Below are 27,128 nucleotides of genomic sequence, written 5' to 3'. Positions count from 1 at the left end.
CCAACGACGACGAATGTCGAAACTCGTTAAACCATGAGGAACTACTGCAAAGGGAGACGTCTTCACCAAAAGAGGAGGTCGCAAGTAAGGCTGTCCCTCTCTCGTCAAACAACTCGTAGCAAAGGCGCTGCCAAAGAGATCTCCGAGCAGCTGAAGAAGGCGCTGCCCCCTGGGACGGCTGAGGGACTGGAGCGGGAGGAGGTGAGGGAGCAGGGGGAGAAGAGGGCGAAGGGGGGACCAGGGGGATCGGCAGAGGAGGGAAGGCGAGGTAAAAAGGCAGAGGGAGCGGGGTGAGCGGGAACAGGAGGGAACTCGGGGGGTTGGGGGGGGGGGACTGTCGAGGGTGAAGCTGAGGTGGATGCTGGAGCAGGGACCTCATCCTGCTGAAGAGGCTCAAATCGGTTCCCCGTGGGAACCCACTGCTGTTGGTCAGGAGCCTGAGGACCACTCTGAGTGCCAGGTTGGCGCGGTGGTCTCTGCCGACATCGGCCGCGAACCTGCTGCCAGTCCTCCTCTGCTTGAGCCCAAGCTCGGAGGGTGGCTCTACCTGTGTACTCTGTGGCTCTGCGTGCTGCTGCTGGCCAACCTTTGAGGATTGGGGCTGGGTTTGTGGTGCAGGTCCGGGTCTCCTCCGTGGACAGGCCTTCCTGAGATGGCCCATTCGTCGACAAATGAAACATTGATTCGGGAGGCCTGAATACTCCACGCTCTGGCAGAACCAACCCCTACTCACCCGAGGCAGTAAGATAACCTTCGGGAGAGAGTGGGTATCCGTAACCAGAACACGTACCGAGGGAATGCCGGCCGCCTTGGCAGCTTCTGAGGTTGCTGTGCGAGGAGTCTCCAGGACAGTCCCAATCGCTGAGCCTATTTGGGACAAAAGTGGTAGGTACTCTCTCTTCAAACCAGGAAAGCAGACAGAGATTGGAAGGTCTGCCTCCTCTACCAGAACATCTGAAGCGGGGTCAAAGCCATGTCTCCACTGTCGAAAGTGGGCTCGAACTGCTCTGATGGTCAAGGGGCTCATGGCGATGACCTTGGACGCCATCTCGGAGGTCTCAAACTTGATCTGATAGTAGCCTCGTCCGAGGAACTGAACGTCCAAGATCTTGCCCACCTCTGCAAGAAGGCGGGCCTGGAGAAGGTCCCTCAGCTCTCCTCTGTTGTGTTTGGTGCCGAGAATCTTGAAGATGATGGAAGTCGCCTGCAGATGATCCACCTCTGTGGCTAGTCTCGCTTGCTCTATCGGGGAGAGAGCAAGTCGAATGGTGGGCTCAGCGGGGTCGGGCGAGGGGACTTCATCAAAGTCCCTTTGTGGCGGAGCTTGAGCCTCCATCTGTGTCTGCTGCCTGCGGCGGAGAAGAGGCGGATAGAGTAAATTCTCTGCAACAAACCCCGACGAGCACTGTCCAGAAAATCAGCACTGCCAGAGCCAGTCAAAAGAAACCTTTGGAGAGAGAAAGGAAGAGAGCGCAGTGAGTGGGGGGAGGGGGGATTTCAGTGAGCGAAGACGGGGCGGGGCGGGGGGGGGGGGGGGGAACGGTAGTGGGTGAGGGCAGCGGGCAGGGGATGGCAGCGAGTAGCGAGAGGCTGGCTGAGGAGGAGGAGGCAGCGGGGGGGGGGGGGCTAGGTAGCGAGGGGGGCAGCGAGAGGGGAAGTGAGAGGGGCAGCTGGGCAGTGTGAGGCAAAGCGTGCAGGGGGGCGGGCAAGGTGGGCTGCGCAAGGAGGGGGTTATGCGAGGGAAGGGAGGGCAAGAAGCGATGGTGCGAGGAGGTGCGGGCAGCAGCAGCGAGCAGCTTATATGAGCTTGGAGGGTCAACATTTAACCCATCTCTCTTTCATCTCCATATCCCATGAAGATGCCCTTGATAGATTTCATGTCAAGTTTGGTCCTCTAATCAACAGGTACATGCACAAATGCATCGCAACCAAAGACTCTTAAATGGTCTTATAAAGCCGGTTTGCCAGACCAAACCTCTTCAGCTATGCCATTATCTAACGCACGATTTGGAGAGCGATTGTGCACATGAACTGCAGTTTTAAGAGCCTCTCTTTAAACTCTTGAGGGAGATTAGTTATGGATAACATGCATCATACTCTTTCACAAATTGCGCGATTATATCTTTCAGGCACACCATAGATGATGGATTATAAGAGGCTGTTAATTCCCGCTTAATGCCATGCATCTCACAAAAGCTGTTAGACTCACGTGATACATACTCTCCCCCATTATCCGTCTTGATAGCTTTTAACTTAAGTCCATTTTGTGTGGTCACAAATACATGAAACTTCTTAAATGGGTCAAGCACATCACTTTTATTCTTTAGTACATACACCCATGTCTTTCTACTGCAATCATCAATGAAAGACACAAAGTACTGTGCACCTACATGTGAATTCACAGGCATAGTGCAAACATCAGAATGTACTAAATCAAGAACATGCAATTTGCGAGCAACACCAGAGGAATAAGAGAACTTCACTTGCTTTCCATAGATACAATTATTACAAAAATCAAGGCCAAGGCCTTTTACATCAAATTTCCCCAAAGAGGAGATAACATCAAGCCCTTTTTCACTTAATAGGGCCAAGTCTTTTGTGCCAAAGCTCCTTGTGAGAGTGAACTTCAGCTACAACCAAAACCTTGCCAAGTAATGCCTTGCAATGTAAGTAATAAAGAGTTCCCTTCTTATTGCCCTTTACAATCAGCATTGAGCCTTTAAGAACTTTCCAAAAGCCAATACCAAACTTAGTCCAATAACCCTTGACATCTAGCTGCCCAACTGAAAATAGACTTTTCTTGATGCCAGGTACATACCTAACATCATGTAAAATCAGCACTTGGCCATTTTCAAGCGCCAAGTGTACAATGCCAACATCCTCAATCTTACATGCATGGTTGTTGCCCAAGTATACTTTACCCAGACTACCTGCAGTGTATGAAGCAAAGGCCTCCAAAGATGGAGTAACATGAAATGAGGCACCACTGTCTACTATCCATGATCGTGACAAACCATCATGTGTTGAAAGTAATGCATCAATTACCTCTGGTTTTGTGACGTACTTGTCACTTGCCGTTGCCACACTACCATCATGAAAGCATGAGTTAACAACAAGTGCATCATCCGTGTCAACAATTTCTTCAATGACTACACTAGAGACAACATTTGCCTTGGCAATTTCCTTGGAAGAAGAAGTCATTCTCGCATCATTAGAATCCTTCCTTCTTTTTACCTTGCTGTTTCTTTCTTTCAAGTTCTTGCTTGTAGTACCTGCAATCGGGCTTTTTATGCCCTTTGCATCCACATTGATAGCATGTAACATCGTGGGACTTTCCTCTGCTCTTACTCTTGTTCTTGCCTCTATTGTTTGCATTATTCTTCTTTTCAGACGTGCCACTTAACATTATATGCCGACCCGTTTCTTTCACCGCTGGTTTTTCTTCTAATCTCTTCATTGAGAATAGAACCTTGTACACCATCAAATGTCAATGCAGTATTGTTGCTCAAAGAAACAACTTAAGCTGCCCAACTATCAAACAAAGTTATCAGTAAGAAAATAGCCTTTAGCTTGTCACCAAACAGCTGCAAATTGGAGTCTTGCAATTGACTCAAGATACCTGTGAAAGCACTCAAGCGTTTAGATGCAGGCTTAGACTCATCCAACTCCATGTTTACAAGCTTGCGCAGAAGATGCACTTGATTCATAGGATTTGTATTCTCATACGTATTTGTCAATTTCTTCCAGATAGCATAGGTAGTATCAAGACGCTTAGTGTCTGTGAGCACCTCATCAAACAACCATCTTGATGTAAGCAATAGCTTTCTTATTGAGCCTAGCCCAATCATCATCTGATAAAGCTGTAGGTTTCACTTCCAAAAGTGCATCATCAAAATCTTTTAGGAATAAAATTCCCTGCATTCTATCCTTCCACAAATCAAAGCAAGAGCCGTCAAACCTCTTGATTTCAAGGAAAGACTTTGACTCACCACTTGTAGACGCATTAGAGGCCATTTCGGTGCAAAAAAGACCAAAAATTCACTGCTGTAATTTTATGACAGCAGATTGAAAACTGAGATTTTAGCCTCTTACAGGCTCAATACTCAGTGTATTAGAGGAAGAAGTGGTAACACTGCATTACCGGCACTTTATCACACATGTACAACAATAAAGAAGGATAAATTTCAGTAATAAAAGTTAAAATTTTAACACACAAATAGGGTATGCAATCCTTGCATGAGTACTCCCACTTCAGTAGTAGAACCAAAGTGCATATGCAACAACCTCAAATCTGCAAATGGATTAAAAGCTTTTACAAAATGTAGTTTTAGCAGTACCTCAACTCAATGGCGAGTATTCCGCATGCAAAATACATAAATGTGTGCCACATAAATTTCTTGATGTTTATAAACATGCAGTTTCTTGTAATTTTTTGAAAAACTCAAGAATAAAACTCAAATTCTCTGCTCAAACTATCCACAAATTGCGATACTCAGTAAAACCCCAAATTTTGACGGTCTAATTTCTGAAATTTCTTCAAATTGGGCAAAACCCCCAATTTTTCTCAACCTGTAAGTGAAATTTCAGCACGTAAAGCTTCAATATGTCGTAAAAATACTGAAATTTCAGCCACTTGTGAATTTCCCCTGTAATCGATTTTGCTTGCTAATCCTTGCTATGTCGTGAACGCGTGACTCACAGTCTCAAACTTCAAAGGGAAGCTATGGACTCTAGTGAGAGGAGAGAGAGAAGGCTCTGGGCTGAAATCGAAGCGAAAGAGAGAAAGCGCTGTGGGCTGAGGTCGAAGAGAGAGAGAGAGAGGGCAAACACCTGCTATGCGCAGACGGAGGCCAGAACCTTGCTCTAATACCAGTTTGAAGGGAGCGAAAGCCCTTCTGGGTGCAGTCGATGCAAAACGTCAATGCAGATGACAGAGAGCGTGAGACAGAGAACGCAACGCAGAGTTTGGGTCGTGTGATAATAATCACACGCTTTTCGATGTTATGTTTTATAATTATGAGGGTACAAGTATAAGGGTCACTTAAGTGACCCTAGGGGGGGGGTTCACGTCAAAGAATAAGAAGGTATAAAATATACAATAGAGGTGGCTAGAGGGCTTTTAGACCCAACATAGACTGCCTTGTAAGAGTCATGCAGTAACCACAAACCCACCCAAGCTCTCGGTGTCGAGATCGTTGAACTTGCTGGATAGTCTTGACCCATTGGACCAGACCAGGCTAGACTCGTCTAGACCGCTCCCGCTAGATAGGGGTGAGAGAGAGTAGACCAGCTAGACCAAGCTGGATGATGCGAAGATGGACTAGACCAAGCTGGACTAGGGCGAAGCTGGTCTAGACTAAGCTGGACCGCACAAGCAAACTAGACTGGCGAGGAGCTGAACCCGTTAGCTCCTCAACATGTAGGCTCAATGGAGGGGAGTGAGACTTCACCTGTTGCATGAAAAGTGTGTCATGCTCTCTACATTAGGTGCTCATGTCACGTGACACATCCAACCCTATGTGTCCGTGGACAAGCTACAGCACGACAGGGGTTCAGTCAGTCCAATCAGTCTAGATTAGAGGTGATCTGGCACTTTTGTGAGTCTATTTGTAGACTGTGCATGCCCAGTCACTTAGTGTAGATGCATATCCTCTGGTTGCACACAGCATGATCATAAGCATTCCTATCAAAATCCATCAGAATCTTTCCGGGGAATTTTCCAGTGCATTTAGCCTATTTTCCCTATTTTTGACATTTTTCATTTATTATTTTTAAGTGACCTTTGTTGGAAAGTAGGTAGGGCAAATTGAGTAAGTTTGTATATAAGCAAACCTAAACTAGCACTAATTGGCAGAAGAGGCAACAAGAGCCAAGCTCAGCAGGCAACTTCTCCAACAAGACCTTGGTGGACTTCCCTCCCAAGTAAGACCCATCATTAGCGTTTCCTCCATCAAGAACCATCGCCATAGATCTGCATCAGCCTGGCGTTTTTGCATCAACAACCATTGCCATAGAAACTCCCCATCAGCTAGCGTTTTTGGAACCCTTGCCTAGCATTTTGCATCGGCCACCATCGCCAGTAGAGACCAGCATACCTAGTGTTTTTGGCAGTTTCAGCAGGGCATTTTCAGCATTGAAGCACCTGCAAGTTCAGCCCCTAAGAAGGTAGCAGATTCAGTTCGGAAAGACCATCAATTTTCAGCCCTAAACCTGCAGATTTTCAGCGACAAAGACCTATAGAAACAGCCCCCAAAATCAGTGTTTGTGGACTGTAGCAGATTTCAGCCCATAGCGTTTTTGGACAACAGATACCAAATTGTAGATTTCAGCCCTAGTGTCGGCCTCGTCATCCCCGTCGTAGTCGTCAACATAGCCTAGACTTGCATCAGTCACATGCATTCAGTTTGTACCAGATTGTGTAATCATAAGTAGACCACTCTCGGCGACGAGAGTGGGGCCTTCGAAGGAGGGTTTCACAACATCGCTGGTGTCGTATCTCTCTTCTCTCTCTATCTCTCAGTCTCATACACTTGCCCGCATAGTGTCCATTCACTTTGTTTGTGATCATAGCATTCTCTCATTAAGAACGGAAGGCTCTCCCTTCCATAAGAACAAAAGGAACCTTGAGCACAGTTCGGAGCACTCATCTTGAGCAAAGCGCAAACATTCATTCCGTTGCACCTAACAGCTCCTCAATGCAATATGCATGAAACACCACTCTTAACATAAAGAAGACATCACACAACAATGGAACAACGCTAAGCACAATAGCAGACTCCGAACTCACTGGAACTCGACAACTCATAAAACCATACAGACTCCTATTGGCAACACATGAAAGCGCGGAGGAGAGGCTACCCCGATGTGCGAGGTGAAGGAGTACAGGAGTGGGCCGGGTAGAGTGAGGCACGAGTGCAGCAGAGTAGAAGCGCTATGGATCGAAAGCAGAGAGAGAGAGGGTTCGCACGATTTGGGGAAAACTCACTAATAAGTTTTTGGGCTTTCCCACTTTTATTATAAGTGACTTTAAAAAAATGTGTACAAGTTCAATGTGAATGTGGACAAAGTATAAAAGTGTACAAAAGGGGTTATTTAGGCCTTTAACCCAACAACCTCCCACTCAAAGGCATAAATGACGCCTCTAAGTTAACCAACTCCCACCAGCTGTATGCAATGCTCATGTTGAGCCTTAGCAAGACTCTTGGTGAGAACATCTGTAGGGTTATTCTCTGTATTGGTCTTAGTCAAGGTGACTTGACCATCCTCCAATACCTGACGTATGAAGTGGTACCGCACATGTATGTATTTGGTGCGCGCATGAAACATGGCATTTTTGGCTAAATAGACAGCACTCTCGCTATCACAACCCAACACTCGAGTATGAGTAGACGTGCCATGTTCTTTTGCAAGTCTGCCCAACCAAATGGCCTCCTTTGAAGCTTGTGGCAGAAATGTATTCCACTCAGTGCCACAATTTTCTGCAACCTAGAACACCAAGAGATTGCACCACCAGCAATAGCAAATACATATCCACTAGTAGATTTCTTGGTATCCATGTCACCTGCCATGTCTGCATCACAATATCCCTGCAATTTTAAGTCACTTTTGCCATAACAAATACACTTTGATTGTGTACCTTGCAAATATCTCAGAATGCATTTGACAGCTTCCCAGTGCGCTTTGCGAGGATTCGACATGTATCGACTAACAACTCCCACTGCATAAGCAATGTGGGGACGAGTGACTACCATAGCATACATAAGAGAATCGCAAGCTAATGCATAAGGGATTCCCTTCATTGCCTTCAATGCCACCTCATCCTTTGGGCAATCTGCTTGCTAAGCTTGGTGTATGGAAGTAAAGGTTCTCCGAGAGGCTTAGCATTAGCCATATTAAATCTGTTAAGTACTTTTGCAATGTACTTTTCTTGAGATAAAAACAACAATTTCAGCTTTCTATCTCTTTTAATACGCATGCCCAAAATATGCTCTGCATCACCCAAATCCTTCATAGCAAATGCTGAATTTAGCTTACGATTCAGAGCATCGAGACTATTTTTATGTTTCCCAGCAAGCAGCATGTCATCAATATAGAGAACAAGTATGATGGGACTACCATCTTCATCCCTTTTCGTATACAAACAATGATATGCATGGCTGCGTTTAAAGCTTTGAGACAGCATAAGAGTGTCAAACTTCTTATACCATTGCTGTGATGATTGTCTCAAACCATACAGACCCCTTTTCAGTTTGCATGCTAGTTCCTCGCGTGTAGGAATTATAGAACCTTTGGGTTGTTTCATGTAAATGTCCTCTTCAATGATATACACTTCAATGTCACCATGCAAAAGCGCTGTCTTTACATCCATTTGATTCAATTCCAAATCAAGCATCGCAGCGAGAGCAAAAAGGACACATAACGTTTTAAGCTTTACAGCAGGGGAAAAGATTTCTTGAAAATCAATTCCTTCTTTCTATACATATCCTTTTGCAACCAATCTTGCCTTGTACTTTGGTTTTTCATCCATGACCTTAATCTTGTACACCCATTTGTTAGGAAGAGCCTTTCTCCCTTTAAGCAATGGCACAAGATCCAAGTATCATTTGCATACAAGGATTTCATTTCCTCTTGCATTGTAAGCTCCCACTTACTGCTTGACTCACATGACTTAGCCTCTTTATAATTAAGAGGTTCACCCTCATCTGACCACATTACATGATACAAAGAGGGATTAAATCTCTGCGGTTGCCTTCTCAAACGAGTTGACCTACGTACCCAATGATCTACATTCTAAGGCAACGGTTTTACATCAGGAGGCAACTCATTTTCAGCTCTATCATGCTATTGAAAATCATTTTCAGCCAGTTCAGGTGGTTGTCCATCCTCATTAGGAGCATCAATATCATGTCCTACCTCTTCTGGCTCAAGATTAACCGGCTGATTATCAATTTCAGCTTGCAGTATTGCATCATGAGACTCTTTTTCAACATCAATGGGTGGCACGAAAGGCTGAAATCTAACTGTTTTCTTGTCAGAATCAGATTGTTTAGCATTCTTAAGCAATTTTTCCTCATTGAACACTACATCTCGGCTGCGAATTACCTTTCTAAATTGTGGTAACTACACTCTGTAGCCCATTTCACCTTCTTCCCCATAACCTAGGAAGACTCCTTTAATGGACTTCGTATCAAGCTTTGTTCTCAAGTCATTGCGTACATGAACAAAAGCTTCGCAGGAAAATACTTTCAAATGATCATAAGGAGGTTTGCCAAATCAAACCTCCTTGGAATGTCACTTTTCAACGTACTATTCGGAGAACGATAGTAAATATGAACTGCAGTTTTTAATGCCTCTCCCCAAAACTCTTGGGAAGTATTAGTGGTGGACAACATGCAACGCACTCTCTCACATAAAGTACGGTTGTACTCTTAGCCACACCATTCGAAGACGGATTATAAGGGACTGTCAACTCTCTTTTGATCCCATTATCATCACAAAAACGTTGAAATTCACCAGGTACATATTCTCCTCCATTGTCCGACCCGAGACATTTAAGCTTAGCACTCTTTTGAGTAGTGACAAAAGCATGAAACTTCTTAAAAGAATTAAAAGTCTCACTCTTATTTTTCAATAAATACACCCGTCCTTTCCGTCATCAATGAATGAAACAAAATACAATGCACCACCAAAAGACTTAACAGGCATAGTGCATACATCGGAGTGAATAAGATCAAGAGGATTAGCTTTGCAAGAGACACGAGAGTAATAAGAAGATTTCTTTTGCTTTCCATAAAGACAATCGTTACAAAAATCCAATGTCACGTGACACATCCCAACCCTATGTGTCCGTGGACAAGCTACACCACAACAGGGTTCAGTCAGTTCCGTCAAGTCTAGATTAGCAGTGATCTGGCACTTTGTGAGTCTATTCGTAGACCGTGCATGCCCAATCACTTAGCATAGATGCATATCCTCCGGTTGCACACAGCATGACCATCAGAATTCCCATCAGAATGCATTAGCATCAGTTAGGGGATTTTGCAAGTGACTTTATCCCATTTTCCCTATTTTTGACATTTTTCACTTATTTATTAAGTGACTTTTGTTGGGTAGTCAGTAGGGCAAATTGGGTAAGTTAATATATAAGCAAACCCAAGTTAGCACTCCACAGCAGAAGAGGCAGCAGGAGCTTCCCGCTCAACAGGCAACTTCTCAGCAGTAGCCCCCTCAGCACCCCCAGCGGTTTTGGACCTCCATCATCACGGGCAAGTTTCCATCCCTGGCGTTTTCCACATCAGGCCATCGCCATCACCTCTCAGCCTCCTAGCGACAGCAGGTTCTCAGGATCGCCATCTGAGTCTGGATTTGCTAGCGTTTTTCCCAGATCAGCATTGGCGTTTTTGCAAGCCTCATCATGCAGTAGAGTTTTTGCTTTTGGTCCCAGAACAGCCCTAGCGTTTTTGGCTAGCAGCAAAGGCACATCAGCGTTTTCAGTTTCAGCCTATGAATCTATAACAGAACCCCAGACAAGGACCAACCATTTTCAGCCTTGAACAGTCCAAGAAATCAGCATCAAGAAGAGCCCAGATTTCAACCCAAGTCGTCGTCGTCATCGGCATAGTCTCATTGCATCAGTCCATTGCATTTGCATTGTACGCATTTGTGCAATCAAGTAGATCACTCTCGCCGACGAGAGTGGGGCCTTCGGAGGAGGGTTTTACAAACCTCTCGGTGTCGTATCTCTTCTCTCTCCTTCTCTAAGTCTCATTCACTTGCACGCACAATCCACTCACTTTGTTCGTGACCACAGCACTCTACAAGACGGAAAGCTCTCTCTTTCCCTAAGAACGAAAAGGAACCTTGAGCAATAAAGATCACTAATCTTGAGAAAATACAACATTCATTCCGCTGCACCTAACATCCAAGTTTTTGCCTTTTACATCAACCCTCTTCAAAGAAGAAAGCACATCAATACCCTTTTGGCTCATATGACCAAGTCTCTTATGCCACAATTCCGTATGTGAAGCAACTTCAGCAACAGCAAGAAACTTGCCAAGCAAAGCTTTACATCGAAGGTAGTGCAAAGTACCTCTTTTAAGCCCTTTGTCAACAAGCATAAAGCCCTTAAGCAACTTCCATGAACCACCAACAAAGATGGTAGTAAAACCATGTGCATCTAACTGGCCAACTGATAGCAAACTTTTCTTAAGGCCTGGTATAAACCTGACATCATTCAATACAAGCTCTTGACCATTGTGAGCTAAACGCATGGTATCCATTCCTTCAATATGACAAGCAAAATTATCACCAAGGTACAACTTGCTATAATTGCCTGCAGCATATGTAGCAAAACACTCCAAAGATTGAGTCTCATGGAAAGAGACCAGAATCTACTGGGATATCTACTGGGATATGTTATCATTAACACTAAGCAATGCATCAATGACATCTTTCTTTGAGATGAGCATGTCTTTTGTATTAGCTATCGCCAAATCTGAGGGGCATGAAGCCGCAACCAAGATTTCCTCAACGTCTGACAACTCCTCAATGGCCACACTAGAGGATCATTTGCATTTTCAGCATCCTTGGAGGAATCACCTGCTGATTTTTCCCCTTTCTTCTCATCTTTCTTCTTCTTCTCTTGTGTTTCCTTCTTCCTATCCTGCTCTTTCTTGAAATACCTGCAATCGTGTTTCTTCTGACCCTTTCTGCCACATTGATAACTAGTGACATCTTTATCCTTTGTCTCGCTCTTACTTCTATTTTGAGTCGTGTTGTCCGCATCACGCTTTTGATTTCTACCTCTTGCATTGTAGCCAGAACTGCCACCTTCTTCACTAGACTTGCGTCTAATCTCTTCATTGAGAATAGACCCTCTCACACTGTCATATGTGAGGCTGGGATTGTTACTTAAGGAAACAACCAATGTTTCCCAAGTATCTGGCAACATCATAAGTAAGAAAATAGCTTTCAACTTATTATCAAATTGCTGAAGCCCATTGTCTTGCAATTGACTCAACATACCTGTAAAAGCACTCAAATGCTCAGAAGCTGACTTCGAGTCATCAAGCTACATATTCACCAACTTTCGCATCAAATGCACCTGGTTCACAGGCGTGGTGTTCTCATAATTGGACTTTAGCTTTTGCCATATTGCATGAGCAAAGTTCAAACGCTTGATGTTTGTCAAAATGTCATCATTAATAGCCATTCTGATGTAGGCCATGGCCTTCTTATTCAACCTGGCCCACTCTAAGTTAGACAAACCTTGCGGCTTATTCTCTTCCAATGCATCTTCACAATCCTTTAAGAAAAGGATACCTTGCATGCGTTCTTGCCAAAGGTCGAAGCCTCGACCTACGAATCGTTTGATTTCCATCAAACTTTTAGTGCCAGATGCGGAGCCATCTTGACTCAACCACAAGTGTGTATACAAGAAAGATGCAATAGGCTGAAAATTTCAGCAATTAGGAGCAACCACAAGACTTTGCATACAAAAGACCACAATTTCTTTATATGAAACTGTCCAAATCTGAATTTTCAGCTGAATATGCAATTTAGATCACTTGTACTCAGCTTTTCACTCAAATCCTCGCACAAAACATCAATACATGTGATCCCATAAATTTGGTACATGTGTATATTGCTGCTATAACTTGTAATAACATCAATACATGTTATCCCATAAATTTGGTACATCTGTATATTGCTGCTATAACTTGTAATAACCTCGCATAAAACATCAATACATGTGATCCCATAAATTTGGTACATCTGTATATTGCTGCTATAACCTGTAATAACCTCCAAATCACATGTTTTGACCTAAAAACAGCCTGTTTTGGCAGTTTTGGTGACCTTGACGCCGGAAGCAAGGGGCTTCGCAATGGAAGCGAAAATGGATGCGGGAAATCAATATAGCTTGTTGTCCAGCAACCTGCGTAGGGCCTGTTTTGGGCCCAAGGGCTCTAATACCAGTTGAAAGCGCGAAGGAGAGGCTACCAGTAGATGCGCGAGGTGAAGGAGTGCAAGATTGGGACGGGTAGAGCGAGGCACGAGTGCAGCAGAGTAGAAGCGCTAGGGATCGAAAGCAAAGAGAAAGAAAGGGCTCGCACGATTTGGGGAAAACTCACTAATAAGTTTTTGGGCTTTTCCAGTTTTATTATAAGTGACTTTAAAAAATTGTGTCTAGGTTCAATGTGAACCTGGACAAAGTATAAAAATGTACGAAAGGGGTTATTTAGGCCTTTAACCCAACGGCACACTCAGCTCCAAGCTCAGGACTAACAGGTACAATGGGGGTGTCGAGGCTCCAATGTGTAGGGAGAGTGCAAGTGTGGTGTGTTGGACTCAAGACTCAAGACGCTAGACCATAGAAAGTGGATGATCATCTCGTGTCCGTTGACTAGTACCAACCACACATATGTGTAATCATAAAGAGCCACCAACAGCTAGCAAAATATCCCAATCCAGCTAAGTCTATCTCTAAACCGCGGTGGTGGTGATCTGGACATGGTGTCCACTACTCGCCACGTGTCACTGCCCAGGAGAGAGTCCGTCCAGTGTGAACTCTAGAACAACTGCACATAATTGCCTGTCATGTGCCAGTGACATTGTAGCCCTGCTACAGGAGTCACTTTGCAACTGTGCAACCATGCACTGATCTAGCAGAAGTGATGCCGGGGGGTACAGTTTTATAGGTATTGTAGCCAAAAACAACTGACACAAAAGCTTGACTCTGAAAAGCATCTGATACAAAAGCTTTGCGCCCAATAGCACCTCGCTAAACACAAGTCTCATGCCACATCAACAGTACAGTATGGCAGCAACATGGCACGATTCCAGGACCGTATGGCTGTCTGTGTCACCAATTTCAGGCATCTCTCTCTCTCTTCTTGTCTGTTTAATATCGGTAGCAGTGACGTGTCATCACTTTGTGGTATTTGCTTCATATGTCAGCTTGTTAGTGTGCACAATAAAATATACATTGCTTTTAATTGTTGATCAATTGACGTGGCATCACTTTGTGGTATTTGCTTCATTTGTCAGCTTGTTAGTGTGCACAATAAAATATACATTGCTTTTAATTGTTGATCAATTTATTAAAATGTAGTTGTTTGATGCCGTAGACACCACCAATCGATCCCTTCAGTCGACAGATTCATCCATCAGCTTGTCATGGTGTCCCACTTGGTGGAATGGGGTATGCTTGAATCAAAGGATTGTTTTTCCTAAGTGTTTAGTCACGAATAAAACATGTCTTGCTTGCTGTTTACATTATGAATTTTTCTTATTCTCTGTAGCTCTGGGAGTATAGGTCGCGGATTTAGAGGCGAGTTCAGGCGGTGGCAGCTGGTTCCTGGTGTTTGTGAAGAAGCACCAGTGTTGGCAAATCAGTTCTCGGTAAGCTGACCAGTGGAAAATTTGTAAATTTCTGATGTACTGTTCGATGCAGTTGTAAAGTTTCTGACTTTTTGAGGTCCTTTGCTCCATGCTGTATTTTCAACACGCCTTCAGGTGTTTGTTTCACGTGATGGAGGAAAAAAGTACAGCTCTGTGCTGTACCCTGGTCGGCCAACAGAACTTGGGTAAACTGTCTATAGCTTTCTACAAATAGAAGAGACCTGCCCGTACAGATAAAATATTTAAATTAGAGTAGTTCTTCTGTTTAGTTAAACATGTGAGTTCTGAAAGCCATCACTTTCTCCATCTTTTGCCATTCTTCAGGATTTACTCATAGATTTTGTGGTGGTGTTGTTGGCATATTCATTAAGTGGAAGCTAAGATACTTCTCCTAGCTCTATTATTGATATGCACAGCTACCAACTTAGAATTTACAATCTTGGATTGTCCAATTTGTCATCCGCCCACCTCGATCACTCACAAAAAACGATGTAGTTCGTTGATATTCTTGTGAACATGAATAAAGTGAGCTTTTGCTCAAGTAGTCAGATCAACTTAAGGTTTCCAGCAAAAGCAGTTGGCAAACTAAAATGTCAAGGTAAAAATGTAGTACAATACATCAGGCATCTTGGCTCGATCATATTTGACTTATTGATGAATCAAACACTCTTTATTCACCTTCTTCTTTGGATTTGATGGTAGGAAGTGCCGCTTGAAGTGCAGCATATGGTGGAGCATGCGGCTCAAAAATGACTCTTGGTTGTAGTTGCTTGGTGATCTTTGAATTCTCATGACAGAGAAGAGATCTGTAGCTAGGGTATTATCCAAAAGAAATTAATATAGACGTGGTCATGTCATAGATCTCTGCCATCCAAAGCATAAAAGCCTCAGAAGTGTGTCTAAATCTTGGCAAGAAACAACGGTATGTGAAGCAATGTGAGGTTGATGAGAAATTAGCCCGACAAGTGTGTTTGTCTTCCCCTTGAGTTTAGAGTCAGAAAGTGAAACAATGATAGAAAGTTGGCCCATCTTATTGGTATATTTAAACAAATCAATTATTAAAGAGGATGCTGGACATTCTAAAATGTTGGAAATTCTGATGATCATTCGAATATATGCCACCACATGCCCTTCTTACCTCAACACAGAACCATGACTGTTTTGATAAGCGTCACATCTAAGGACACATGATTTTGAAAGATCTGGAATAATGAGAACAGGTTGTGTATGAGTATGGAAGGTTCTTGTTTGGCTCTATCGTTTACAAAGAGGAACTGCGAAAAGGTGCAGCTTATTTCCCTTTTTTTACCCGTTTCGGTGACATGGAGTGATTGTCCACACTTTTTCCAATTCCTGTTTCTGAACCAATTCTGGATCCCTGTGATGATATACTAAAAGCAGAGGGTCCATCATATGTGCTAATTGGTCCCGTTGCTGTCTATAGAATTGTTTGGTTTGTGGTCTACTTGACTGTGTTGAATCTCAGCTTCAGAGTTGGTCTTGGTTATTGTCTTTGTGTCAAGTTATTAATAGTCTGATAGATGTTACTGCACGACCCCTTGGTCACAATAGTCTAAGGACTTCTTTTCATTGTTGGCTATCAAAATTGCTATTGTGTTATGCATATAATCACCCAAGATGGAAAAAGAAGACGATGGAGAAGATGAGGTGGAAGGTTTGTCCCAAGATTTACCACCATACCCTCTGTGCTTGCATGGGTGATAGTGGGTACCTCCTCTTGGCTGTCCAACTATGGAGGAGGGTTATCTTGAGCTGGAGGAGATTCCTCTGCATGAGCTTAGCTAAATCTATGTTGGCCCTTGCATGAGACCGGTGCTTGCCCAAATATATCAGCATCCAACTTTTTACATTCTTCAATGAAATGAAGGCATGAAGGCCCTGGTCTATATCAATAGGTGTCATCCTCTTCGAATTGATGACTTCCATGGTATAAATTTTGGCAGGTAGTTAGCAAACTTTCAAGGTTTCCAAGTCATCTTCCAATGGGCCTTCAGCAGTTCAGATCGACTGTTGATGACGAGGCATACTGCTTCCATAGGTGTATCTTCGGCATGAGTCAGTTATGCACATGATTTAAAAACTTCAAATACATTGGTGACAATTTCCATGCCTTCTGTATTAACAGTGGAGGTGGAATCACCTTTGGCATTGGTTTTTGAGCCTTACACAATTGCATCAGTGCCTGCTCCCCATTAAAGTGAAGAATTGTAGGAATACTTGAGGTTAACCAATGAAACCCAAAACACAGGAAAAGAAACCCGAAAACAGGCCTGGCAATCCCTTAAAACTGCTGGTCTGTTTAGCAGTTAAGGTCTGCATCATGTGTGGTACCTATTTGCTATGGGCACTGATGAAGTTAGTGGTGACATTGTAGTATTCAGTCAGTACTATGCATGATAGAGGTCATGGTTGTATAATTGCTGGTACTTTTGAGTCTATAAACGTGCACTTTCCTTTAAGGCGAAGCTGGGTTTTTCCTGGATGTATCTTGGTATAAAGAAATTTGCAGCAGCTGTTGAACCTTACATAGCTGTTTGTTAAAAATAAATACCAATTCAAGGAAACAACCCTTATGCAGATTTTGCTAAAACCCTAAAACTCTCTCTTGCAATGTGAAGTTCCTACAAAAATTTGCAAAATGATGATTTTCGTAAGAGTGTATTAGCGAGAGACTTCGGGTTTTGGTCTATCAACGGTTGATTATTTGCTTGGTGCAGAGCAGTGGAAAATGCTGGTATCTCATCTTGGGACTGGAATATGGATGGCCAGCATTCAACCTACCATGCTGTTTTCCCAAGAGCTTGGACAATCTATGAAGGTGAACTGAATTCCCTCCATTTTTGAATTTTTAGTACATGTCTTTTGCGGCTTTGTGGTCTGAAGTTCCTCTGTTAGAGATGGTCAGTGAAGCTGGTTGTTAACGAGCTTCGCCTGTATGGTTTCTCTACAAACAGGGGAACCAGATCCAGAGCTGAAAATATCATGTCGTCAAATATCTCCTTTTATTCCGAACAACTACAGAGAGAGCTGCTTGCCTTCAGCAGTTTTCTCTTACACAGTAAGCTCTCCAGAGCCATGCAGGTGTCAAATTGGGGCTTAGCAATAAATGGGATACGTAACTAAAAGTTTGTGATTATGACAGGTGGTCAATACAGGAAAGGGTAATGCAAGCGTAAGCTTGCTTTTTACCTGGGCGGTAAGATCGTGGGTTTACATGATTGGAAATGCACACAATCTGTTTGAACTCTTTGCGATTTTCATTTATCCTAGGTTAGCTGGTTGGTATGGCATATGGGGGAACAGGCTTTGAAATAGTCAGTGACTAGTCAATGAGACATTCTGTGCATGCTGGTTTCACAGAATTCTGTCGGTGGATTATCGCACTTATCTGGTGGCCATTTCAATGAAAGCTTCAAGTAATGTTCTCTTTGTGGGTCTCTTTTTGACATCATGGTTTCACATGGTTCTTAACTATTTCAACCTTTTAGCAGAGAAGAAGATGGTGTCAGTGGCGTCCTTTTACATCACAAGCAAGTTGCTGCTCCTTTGCTCTTTTGTCTGAGGGTTGGTCTGCAATTTGCTTACTTTCTGTTGATTCTTGGTTATCCAGTTTTGGACATCTTTTTTGTTGCTTTTAACTAGCATTGGAATCTCTCAATCACATTGTGATATTTTGGTCTTTTTGTTCATGTGAGATGACTGCAGAGACGTGCATGTATTTCTTAGTTCTAAATGTAATGACAATACTGCTGTAACATAGTACTGTCTGAATAGCTTCATTAAAAGATGTTTTGGATTGCAATGTTGAGTTTCTGATGAAAACAATCAAGTGCGCTTTTAAGCCCAAGAGGTCAATATAAAATTTAATTCTTTTCTCTGGATGGAATGCAGGACAGCAAAGGGTCATTCACCACTAACTTTTGCAATTGCAGCCCAGAACACTAATGAAGTGCATGTGTCTGCATGTCCTTGCTTCTCACTGTCAGGCAAAGATGGTGAATTTTCAGCCAATGACATGTGGAAGGAGATAAAAGAGGTTTGTTGAATAACTCCTCCTATGAGACTTTGGCTTTCTTATTTTGTTTGTTTGTTTCTTCCTTCTTTTTGCACTAGTCCCAGACACAGTAATCATGGTGCTCAAGGGTAGGCGCTCTGTTTGGATTTTAGATGCAAATTCAAGACATGTTTTATTTTGTGCGGACAGTACCTGATGTGTTAAAGTTTGCTAATGGTGCATGTCTGCGGAGGTTATTGTGTTCATCAAAACTGTTCCAAATCAGGAACCTTGAGTGCTAATTGCAAAGAAATAATTTGATTTCATCGAAACAGTTCCAAAAAAGTTCATCGCATGCAGGTATAGCGATGCAAATTCTCAATTTGAGTTGTTGCTATGTACATCTTATGAACTAGTGCGTGATATTCCCTACTGAAATGATGCAAGAAAGTTAGCCCATATGATGAAACCTGATGCACAATTAGAAGTGAAGGATCAATGAGCAAGTTGAAAGTGGATGAGAGTGAAGACATGCCTGGGAAAGAAAAGGGCTTTTTTGTGTAGGAGGTTGAGTCGCATTCAATGAAGGAATAGTCTATTGGGCCCACTGAGTTGGGAAGAAGCTTCCTTATACCGTGTCTTAGTTGGCACAATGTTTGATAAGAATAATAGAGCTGTATCACGTTCTGAAGCCATGGAGGATTATGCAACTAAATTGAGTACCCCCAAGTGCATGGTCTATGAAGTCAAGCTTATACAGCTGGGAAAAGGCACAATCGCTACTCAAGATTATGGAGCTATGGGGGCAGGAAGTTAAGCATCCCCTTGCTCAAAATTTGTAATGTGATACTCATTTTCTTACCTGAGATGGTTGTGTGTATAAATCATATTAAGTTTCTGGGTGGGTTGTACATGTATAACTTGAAATCCAATGCTCAAAGCTCAATTTGTATAAATTGCTTTGTCATTTAAGGTCAATTGAGATGTGTACTTCATTGAAACTTTAATTAGTTTTAGCTTGCTTTAGGCATAAATTCACCTTAGCATAGCTTACATTTTGGGGTGCATAACCAAGCATCATTTACAGAGACATATTACTAGTATGCTTATAACCAAATTTAAGGAAAGATTAACATGAGACGACACAAGATTGAGGGCCGGATTTTATAACGCAGACCTTTCCTCAAAAGGCTTTTCATTACTCGTGCTCTTGGAGCTCTTTACAACAAAGAGAACCTTGAATATACATAAGACCGTTGAGGTTACGATTTCCATGACATAAGCAACTTGATCCTTATATGTCATTCTCCTCTCCTTGAAAGCATCAATAAGTAATCAATATAAGTTTATTGTAGAGAAAAGGAGTGGAATCCATGGGTTTAGTTATGAGCTTGAAAAGAAGAAGCTTCATAACATAGTAGTGTAACAGACTTGGATACTGAAGCGAGAACTCAATAGCAACATACGAACATTAACTGCAATAACCGAACTTTGAGAGAGAGAGAGAGAGAGAGAGAGAGAGAGAGAGAGAGAGAGAGAGAGAGAGAGAAATGAAACGAAATGAAATGTTACATTAATGTCTTCAAAAGGCCAGAATGACCTATGAGACCAAACTGCTACAACAGTGGTGAATCTGTTACAATGTCTGGGTACCTTAGTACTAAAGTACTAAGTGTGAAAAGTGTGAAAGTGTGAAAGTAAATGTGAAAAAACTAAATACAAAGTATTAAATAAACTTCTTAGGAGCATTCTGGGTATTTGGCAAGAATGCTTCTAATCCTTTGTTGTAGTCTCCTCCGGTGAAGTGTGCTTCTGCATCTTGGTCGTGGTCGTCTCGATTTCCTAAGCTCAATCGCTCTGTCAATTAGGGTGCCTTTGGTATGAATGTGGGTACTCCTTTGTGTTGGCTGCTGGCCTCTTGCTTCCCCTTCCACTCCTGCTTCTCTCGATCCAAAGAAATCTGTGATCTGCCTCTGAGGCTATAGTGCTCTTTGTCTTCTCATTAGATTATCCCTGTGCCAATGTAGTTCCAGTAGGTACAAGCCTAAGCATCTTTGATCTTGGTATTGCATGATTCTATCTAGAGGTCCAAAGCCTTCTTTAAAGAGGCAATGAAAACGCCCACGTATCTCATAGTATACTGTGCAGTGGCATATATATAGTGTAATTCTGTCTCTAGCTCCATTCCGCATAACTTGCAAATTCTGCTCTCAGGTGGAATTCCCCTAAATCTGCCAAATTCAATTTCCAACTGGTGTGAGGATGTACGAATCTGACCAATAGCACATCTCAAACCATGAGACGGGTGGGTATCCATGTAACTCGGGCGAATCACAAATCCATCTTCAGATAGTTGTAGGAAGTTTTCTTTGTAGTCGGCCATCTTCGTGCCCAATTCTTGTGTATGGTCTACCCATGTCCTCTTAGTATCCAACTGTATAAGATCCTGTCGGATGATTTTATTAATCTCCGTTCGTGTAATTGCCAGTGATGGAGCCTCAAGAGAGTATTGGAAGGGGGGTAATCTTTCCATACTGAACCCGTTTCTGTGAAACTGTCACAAAACGGAAGCGTACACGAGCACTTAGAAATCTGAAAATAAAATACTTTGCAAAAGGGAGAGAAGGGAGAAGATCAACACAATATTGGGGACCAGAAGATGGGCTGGTCCCCCCCCCCCCCCCCCCCCCCCCCCCCCGTTAAGAGTATTCTTTTATTCAGGGAGAATTCTTATACAAGCACGAGAACCCGAGGAAACCCCTCCGTTCTGTAATCTTAGACCCGTAGGTCGTGCTTTCCCGTAAAGGGCTTGGGCACAAGGCCATTCCTTCCCCTAAGGGACTTAGGCGCGAAGCCGTACTTTCCCGTAAGGGACCTAGGCGTGAAGCCGTACTTCCCGTGAAGGGCCTTCCCGTAAGACGGGAGATTCCTGCAAAACAAACCACACAGAGCAACAATTCTCAATGCGTATGAACACCTTATACCTGTCGCTCCTTGCTCAGAGAATCGACCTCCGTACTCAGTCGTCACGCGAACACTTGCAAACTCTGTCGCCAGCACGTGCTCCAGAATCCCAGCGCTAGTTCTTGCTGCTGCTCCCGACCTCCTGAGAAACTGAACGCTGATTGTCCTTTTATAAGCCCCGGCACCCGGTGGGAATAGAGGCCCAAAAAGCAGAGCCTGGTGCTCCTAGAGAGAGGAGAGAGAAAATCGCTGAAGTTGGCGCTTTCTAGAGAGAAGAGAGAGAGATCGCAGATTTCAGCCCCCTGCGTAGGTTTTAGCACTGGCTTTTTTTTTTTTTTTATAAGAGCCTTGCTTGCTTTATTTTATTAATGAAAGGGCTGGTCACTTAAAAGTGACCGGCCACTTTATAAAATAAAGTGTGAACCTGTTCAAACTTTAAAAACTCACTCAGTTAGTGAAAATAATGCTACACGAACACATTCCAGGCGTCCCTGGATGCAAGACACGACACAGATGCGATGCAGACACAGACTCCTCGCGGGAAAGCATCTCCCTTCCCGCGACTGTTCCTGCTTTTCGTAAAAAGCTTCATTGAACCCATCTTTATTCTTGTGCTTGCGTTCTTACGCGTATTTTCTTACTCAGTTCGGATTTCCTCCTTAGCCTACGGGATGCCCCTTTATTGATGCACCCGTCACCCATCATGTGACGCATCAGGGGCACTCGTAACCCGGCCCTTTCCACCGAACTTAGGGAAACTCCTTCGTGATGTTTACCGTCACCCATCAACTGACACATGAGAGTTTGTCCGTTCATGATGGCAGTTCCTGTAGCTACAATCTTTTAAGAGCTTTTTTTTTTTTTGGAGAAAAAGATCCTTCTATTAGTTAATGAAAATTGCCCATAGGGCTACATCCACCTCTGCAAGAGAGGGCTACAACAAGCATGATGGGGAGACTCTCCCAATGAAAAAACAGCATATATACAATGAGGCTAAATCAAGAGATGGGAGGAGGGAAGAGCCACACAGGTGGACAGTAGTGCCATCTGAGCACCCCCTGGACTATGGTGTAGAAAGGCCCAGGGCGCCAGAGTCGAAGAAAAGCCTCGCGGCCCTCCCGCATGCGGTCGGAGCTGCCCTGTAGTCCCTCAAGCTGTCCTCTGAGAGTATGGATCAGCTCTAGCCAAAAGTCACGAACAGTCTTTGCTGGTGGCACAGGACGAGCCTCAAAGATGCGGAAACAGCGGGCCCGCCAGATGAACCAGAGAGCTAGGCCGTTGATGAGCTCCCAACACTCCTCTCTCTCACTGCACCACTCCTGTGGAGTAATCTCTGTAGCAGGCTGGAGTGTAGGTCGCCCCCCTTGTATCACTACCATCCTGCTGGTGGAAGATAGCTCAAACTGAAGTGCTGGGCCCGTGAGGGTGGACTAAGCCGCTGCCCCCCAAGTGTACTGTCGAGTCGTGGAGAGGGCAGGCATCAGCCGAAGAACACGTAGCCACACCTGCTGGGCCGAGGGAGAGTCCCAAAGACAGTGACGCTGACTCTCCACCAACTGATCACAGGCTGCATATGCGGCCGAGAGACCACTATGCACCAGCCAGCTCCCTACTGCTGTGGCTCTGTGTGCAACCAGCCACTGGAACAAGGTGACTCGCCTCGGCTGTCTGGAGTCCCACAGCCTCTGCCAAAAAGCTGCCAAGAACTCGATTGTGAGGCCCTCCTCCTGCCAATGACGTGCTGCAGCGGGGCGGGCCTCTCTCTGCGCTGCAAGTATATGACGTCCAAGTTGAACAATGTACTGAAAGAAGGGGACTCCTGGGCGGTCGGCAGAAGAGAAGGGGTCCCTCCATAGCCACTCACCAGGATCCCACTGTACTCGTGCCAGTGGACAACACTCCCAAGCCCATAGCCTCCACTGTCCAGTCTCAAGAGCTGCTGGGTCAGGGTCTATGACGCAAGTCCTCCCACAGATGCCCACAACTCGGATCCTCTGGAGACAGCACTCTGCTACCTGCGGGGCCTCTACTGCAACTCGTTGTAATCGTCCCCTACCCTGAAGCTCGAAGAACAGGGCTGGGACAGTCTCTGAGCAAGCCCTGACTGAAATGAGAACCTCCAGTCGTGTGAAGGCTCCCATCCACCGGGGTGCTACTGGCTTGAGAGGCGTGAGCCACTCAGCTGGAACTGACTCTGAGATGTCCTTACACATGCTCTGCACCCCTCTCATGCCCTGCAGCTGGACAGCCTGCACCTCCTCTGACAAACCTGTGAACTCTAGCCAGTCACCTAGAGCACGCGCTGGACCTGCCGCCATGGGACCCCAAGAAACATGAGGCCGACTCCCAACCAAGTGGCCTCTCTGAGTGCTAACCATGGGGTTCCAGACGAGGGGCTGCTGTAGGCGCTCCTCTGTGCACGTCGGCTGTCTACGCTCTAGGCCACGCCGTAAGAGCTCCCAAGATCGAAGCAAACTCACAGCGAATCTGTCTTCCAGTCTCCTGCTCAAACCAACTCGGCGCAGCTCTGAAAAGATCCATCTGGTCTAAGGTTGCCAAGGACCTCCTGACTGAGGCACCCTGGCACGAAGCCTCTGCAACAAGAATTCCTTCCAGGGCTCCTCGCTTGGAAGAAGTCCTCTGACGACAAACTTCCCAAGAAGGGCTCTGCTCTGTTGTGCAGGATCAATGATCCCAAGCCCTCCCTGAGAACAAGGAGGTGTGATGACCGACCAAGCCACCTTGGCTCGGGCAATGTGAGTATTGCGACCTGACCAAAGGAAGTTCCTGATCAGCCTCTCTACCTGGCTGATACAAGAACTCGAGAAGATCCAGCAAGAAGTGATGTACCACATAGTCGCCAACAACACCTGGTTGGCAACTACTACTCTACCAGCCAGCGAAAGTCGTGCTGAGCTTCAATGTAACAGCTTTCTCCTGATGGACAGGAGAAGAGGAGCAATTTGCTGCTCGGGGGACAAGTCCAAACCAACCTGACAACCCAAGTACCGAACTGCAGTCCCTGGAGGAATCCACCTGAAACCCTCTCCTGGCATCCAATCTGGCATAGGAGCACTGCCAACCGAGAAAGCCACTGTCTTTCTCCAGTTGATCAATGCGCCCGATGCACAGCAGAAGGTCTCCAAAGCTTGCTCACATCTGTGTAGATTGGCCTCCTGGCCCTCCAGAAGCCTCCCCGTATAGGGAGTGCTAAGCCTCTCAAACCAACCTGCTGTGACACCAAAAATCTGCTCATCGCCTCCGCATAGAACAGAAAGAGAAAAGGGGCAAGAGGACAGCCCTGTGTGACCGAACGTGTGAGCATGAAGCGCTCACCTCTACCTCCTGCCAACAGCACCTGACTGTGAGCCTGTCTGTACAAAGCTGACATCCCTCTGATCCAAGCATCTGAGAAGCCCATCCTGCGTAGCGTGCCCTCTAGAAAGTCCCAGTCAACTTGCCTTCTCAAAATCGAGAAGAAGAATCACAAGGTCCTCCCCACGGAGCCGTGCAAGGGCAGAAGCCTCCCAAAAAGTGAAGATGTTGTCTAGGATACTGCGTTCCTTGACAAAACCTGTCTGAGTCCCATGTATAAGGCTCTCCAAAAGTGGCTGAATCCTCAAACGCAGAGCCTTGGCAAGAATTTTGTAGGCTGAGTTGAGAATGGTGATGGGGCGCCACTGTCGAATCTCATCCAAGGAGCCACCCTCCTTTGGAATGAGGTAAATCAGGCCCTCACTCATGCTATCCGGCATCACTCCTGTGTGCAGAATGTACTAAAAGGCACTACAAAGATCTGGGCCAAGCAGGTCCCAGTACTCTAAGAAGAAGCTGGGAGTCAGCCTTTCCTCACTTGGACAGCTACCACGAGGGAGGGCCCTAAGAGCCGTGTGCAGCTCCTCAAGCTGAAGAGGTATCTCTAGCCTCTGGCGCATCTCCTCAGTCACAAGACAAGGCATCTGTGCCCAAACCTGCTCCCTGCATGCAACCTGTGTCTCTGACTCGGGCTCAGCCGACAGTAGCTCATGGTAAAAGTCAGTAGCAACTGCACGCATATCATCTGGCTCACAAACAACTGACCCATCTGGTCTCCTCAACTGATTGACCTTGGCATGCGAGTGCCGAGGTCCCACTATCTCAAAAAAAGCACCTGTCACTCTGTCACCCACCTGAGTCCACTGAGATGCCTGTCGGTGAAAGGGAAACTCATGGCGCCTCTCCTCTGTGCAAGCAAGCTCCTGTCGAGCCTACTGTAACTGCTCCTCCAACCATGGACTGTCTGGATGCTGCTCCTGCATCCTCTGTAGTGAAGCAATGCCTCGTCTGAGACGCTGCTCCTCCTCTCTCGCTGTAGCCCGTCGAGCCAGAGACTCCTGGAGAAAGAAGTGGCTAAGCTGAGCTAGGCCTGAGGCCACTCTGTCTGCAGGTGGAGCCTGGTTGTCCGTGCCCTCTGTCCATAGAGCCTCGACCCTCTCTCTGAGTGCTGAGTCCAACAAGACCCGCTCTGGGATGCGAAGCATCGTGCTCCCACTCCTCTGCTTGTCTGCCACTGTGAGGATCACTGGTGCATGGTCCGAGAAGGATGTCCCTGCCAGGATGCCCACTGATTCCCCCAAGTCACTGAAGTGGTCACTAGTGTAGAAGCGATCTATGCGCGATAGATTCACTCCTCCCACTCTGTGGTCCGATCTAGAGAAGGCAAGACTCTCTGGAGGCCTCACAAAGCCAGAATGCTGCCATGTATCCGAGACCCTCAAAGTCATACACAACCTCTCCCAAGCTGCTAACTCGACTCCATGCACAGTAGCATGGCTGCCTCCGATGCTGTCAGAAGGGTCCTCCAACATGTTGAAGTCCCCTCCTACACACCACTGGTCAGCCTGTGGCAAAGACTCAACAATCTGTGACCAAAACTCTGCATGAGCACTCGCCACATTGGGCGCATAGATGTTCAGGAAACCCACATGGCCACCCTGAACCTGCATAGTAATCCACTGAGCCCTGCCTGGCACAATAATCCCTCTGCCCACAATGGCCTGTTGCAATGAGTCCGCAATAGTCATACATACCCCTCCCTGGATTCCTCCAAGTCCAAAAGCAGCTGACCAAAAGGTATCATAGCGTCCACGCAAAATCTGACCACATCGCCGAATGCGGCTCTCAAACAAATGGTGCTCCTGAAGCATAAGGAGATCAATCTCTCCTCCCACAAGGCAACGCTGAAGCTCCTGACGCAATCGACCCCGCTATCGCTGAAACTGGGGCCCACCTAGTCCCTGCACGTTCCACGAGACGATCCTCATGGGGAGCGAGAGAGAACAGATGCTGCCGCAGCAGCAAGACGAGCTATCTTCGAGGCTGGCTTGGATGGGGAGTAATCCGCATCCGAGCATCCTCTAGATAGGCGAGACTGCAGTGAGTGCCTGGTCCAAGCCCAAGCAGAGCGAGCCGTGCGTAAAGCAACCTCCTCTGTCCAGGAGTCCTCATGGATGTATACATAGCAAGGCAAACACTGCGTATCAGCAAAAAAGTACACCACAATGTGTCTACATCCTGCTGAGTCTGGGGGTGTCACCGCAAACTTGGCCAGTGGCCACAAAGTCTGCAGCAAGTCTGTAACGCCAAGTTCTCCCATGTGGTGAGAGAACTCAAGAACCTGTGTATGCAACCATCCCACCATTGAGTCGAGGGACCACTGTGTCTCAGTCCTACCACAGAGGGGGAAGGAGAAACCAACTGCTGAGTC

General features: G+C 45.4%; 1 protein-coding gene across 3 annotated transcripts in view; it reads left to right on the top strand.

Moving 5' to 3' along the window:
- The window catches only part of LOC147445053 (uncharacterized), a 143,376-nt gene that overhangs the window by 52,274 nt on the left and 63,974 nt on the right, over positions 1-27,128 (top strand). The window contains exons 4-12 of one of the 3 annotated variants that reach the window (XM_086527533.1): positions 14,130-14,203; positions 14,304-14,403; positions 14,518-14,588; positions 17,142-17,242; positions 17,379-17,482; positions 17,567-17,620; positions 17,785-17,840; positions 17,916-17,954; positions 18,316-18,460. In XM_086527533.1, coding sequence (XP_086383659.1) covers positions 14,130-14,203; positions 14,304-14,403; positions 14,518-14,588; positions 17,142-17,242; positions 17,379-17,482; positions 17,567-17,620; positions 17,785-17,840; positions 17,916-17,954; positions 18,316-18,460 — 744 coding nt within the window. Of the gene's footprint in view, positions 1-14,129; positions 14,204-14,303; positions 14,404-14,517; positions 14,589-17,141; positions 17,243-17,378; positions 17,483-17,566; positions 17,621-17,784; positions 17,841-17,915; positions 17,955-18,315; positions 18,461-27,128 lie in introns of those variants that run through there. The other 2 variants (XM_086527534.1, XM_086527535.1) reach the window with 2 other exon arrangements.

This window comes from Adiantum capillus-veneris, chromosome 13, assembly GCF_014529385.1.
Source record: "Adiantum capillus-veneris isolate H3 chromosome 13, ASM1452938v2, whole genome shotgun sequence".
NCBI classification, from domain to species: domain Eukaryota; kingdom Viridiplantae; phylum Streptophyta; class Polypodiopsida; order Polypodiales; family Pteridaceae; genus Adiantum; species Adiantum capillus-veneris.
The sequence above is the reverse complement of the archived record's forward strand: the minus strand, read 5'-3'. Positions and strand labels throughout refer to the sequence as shown.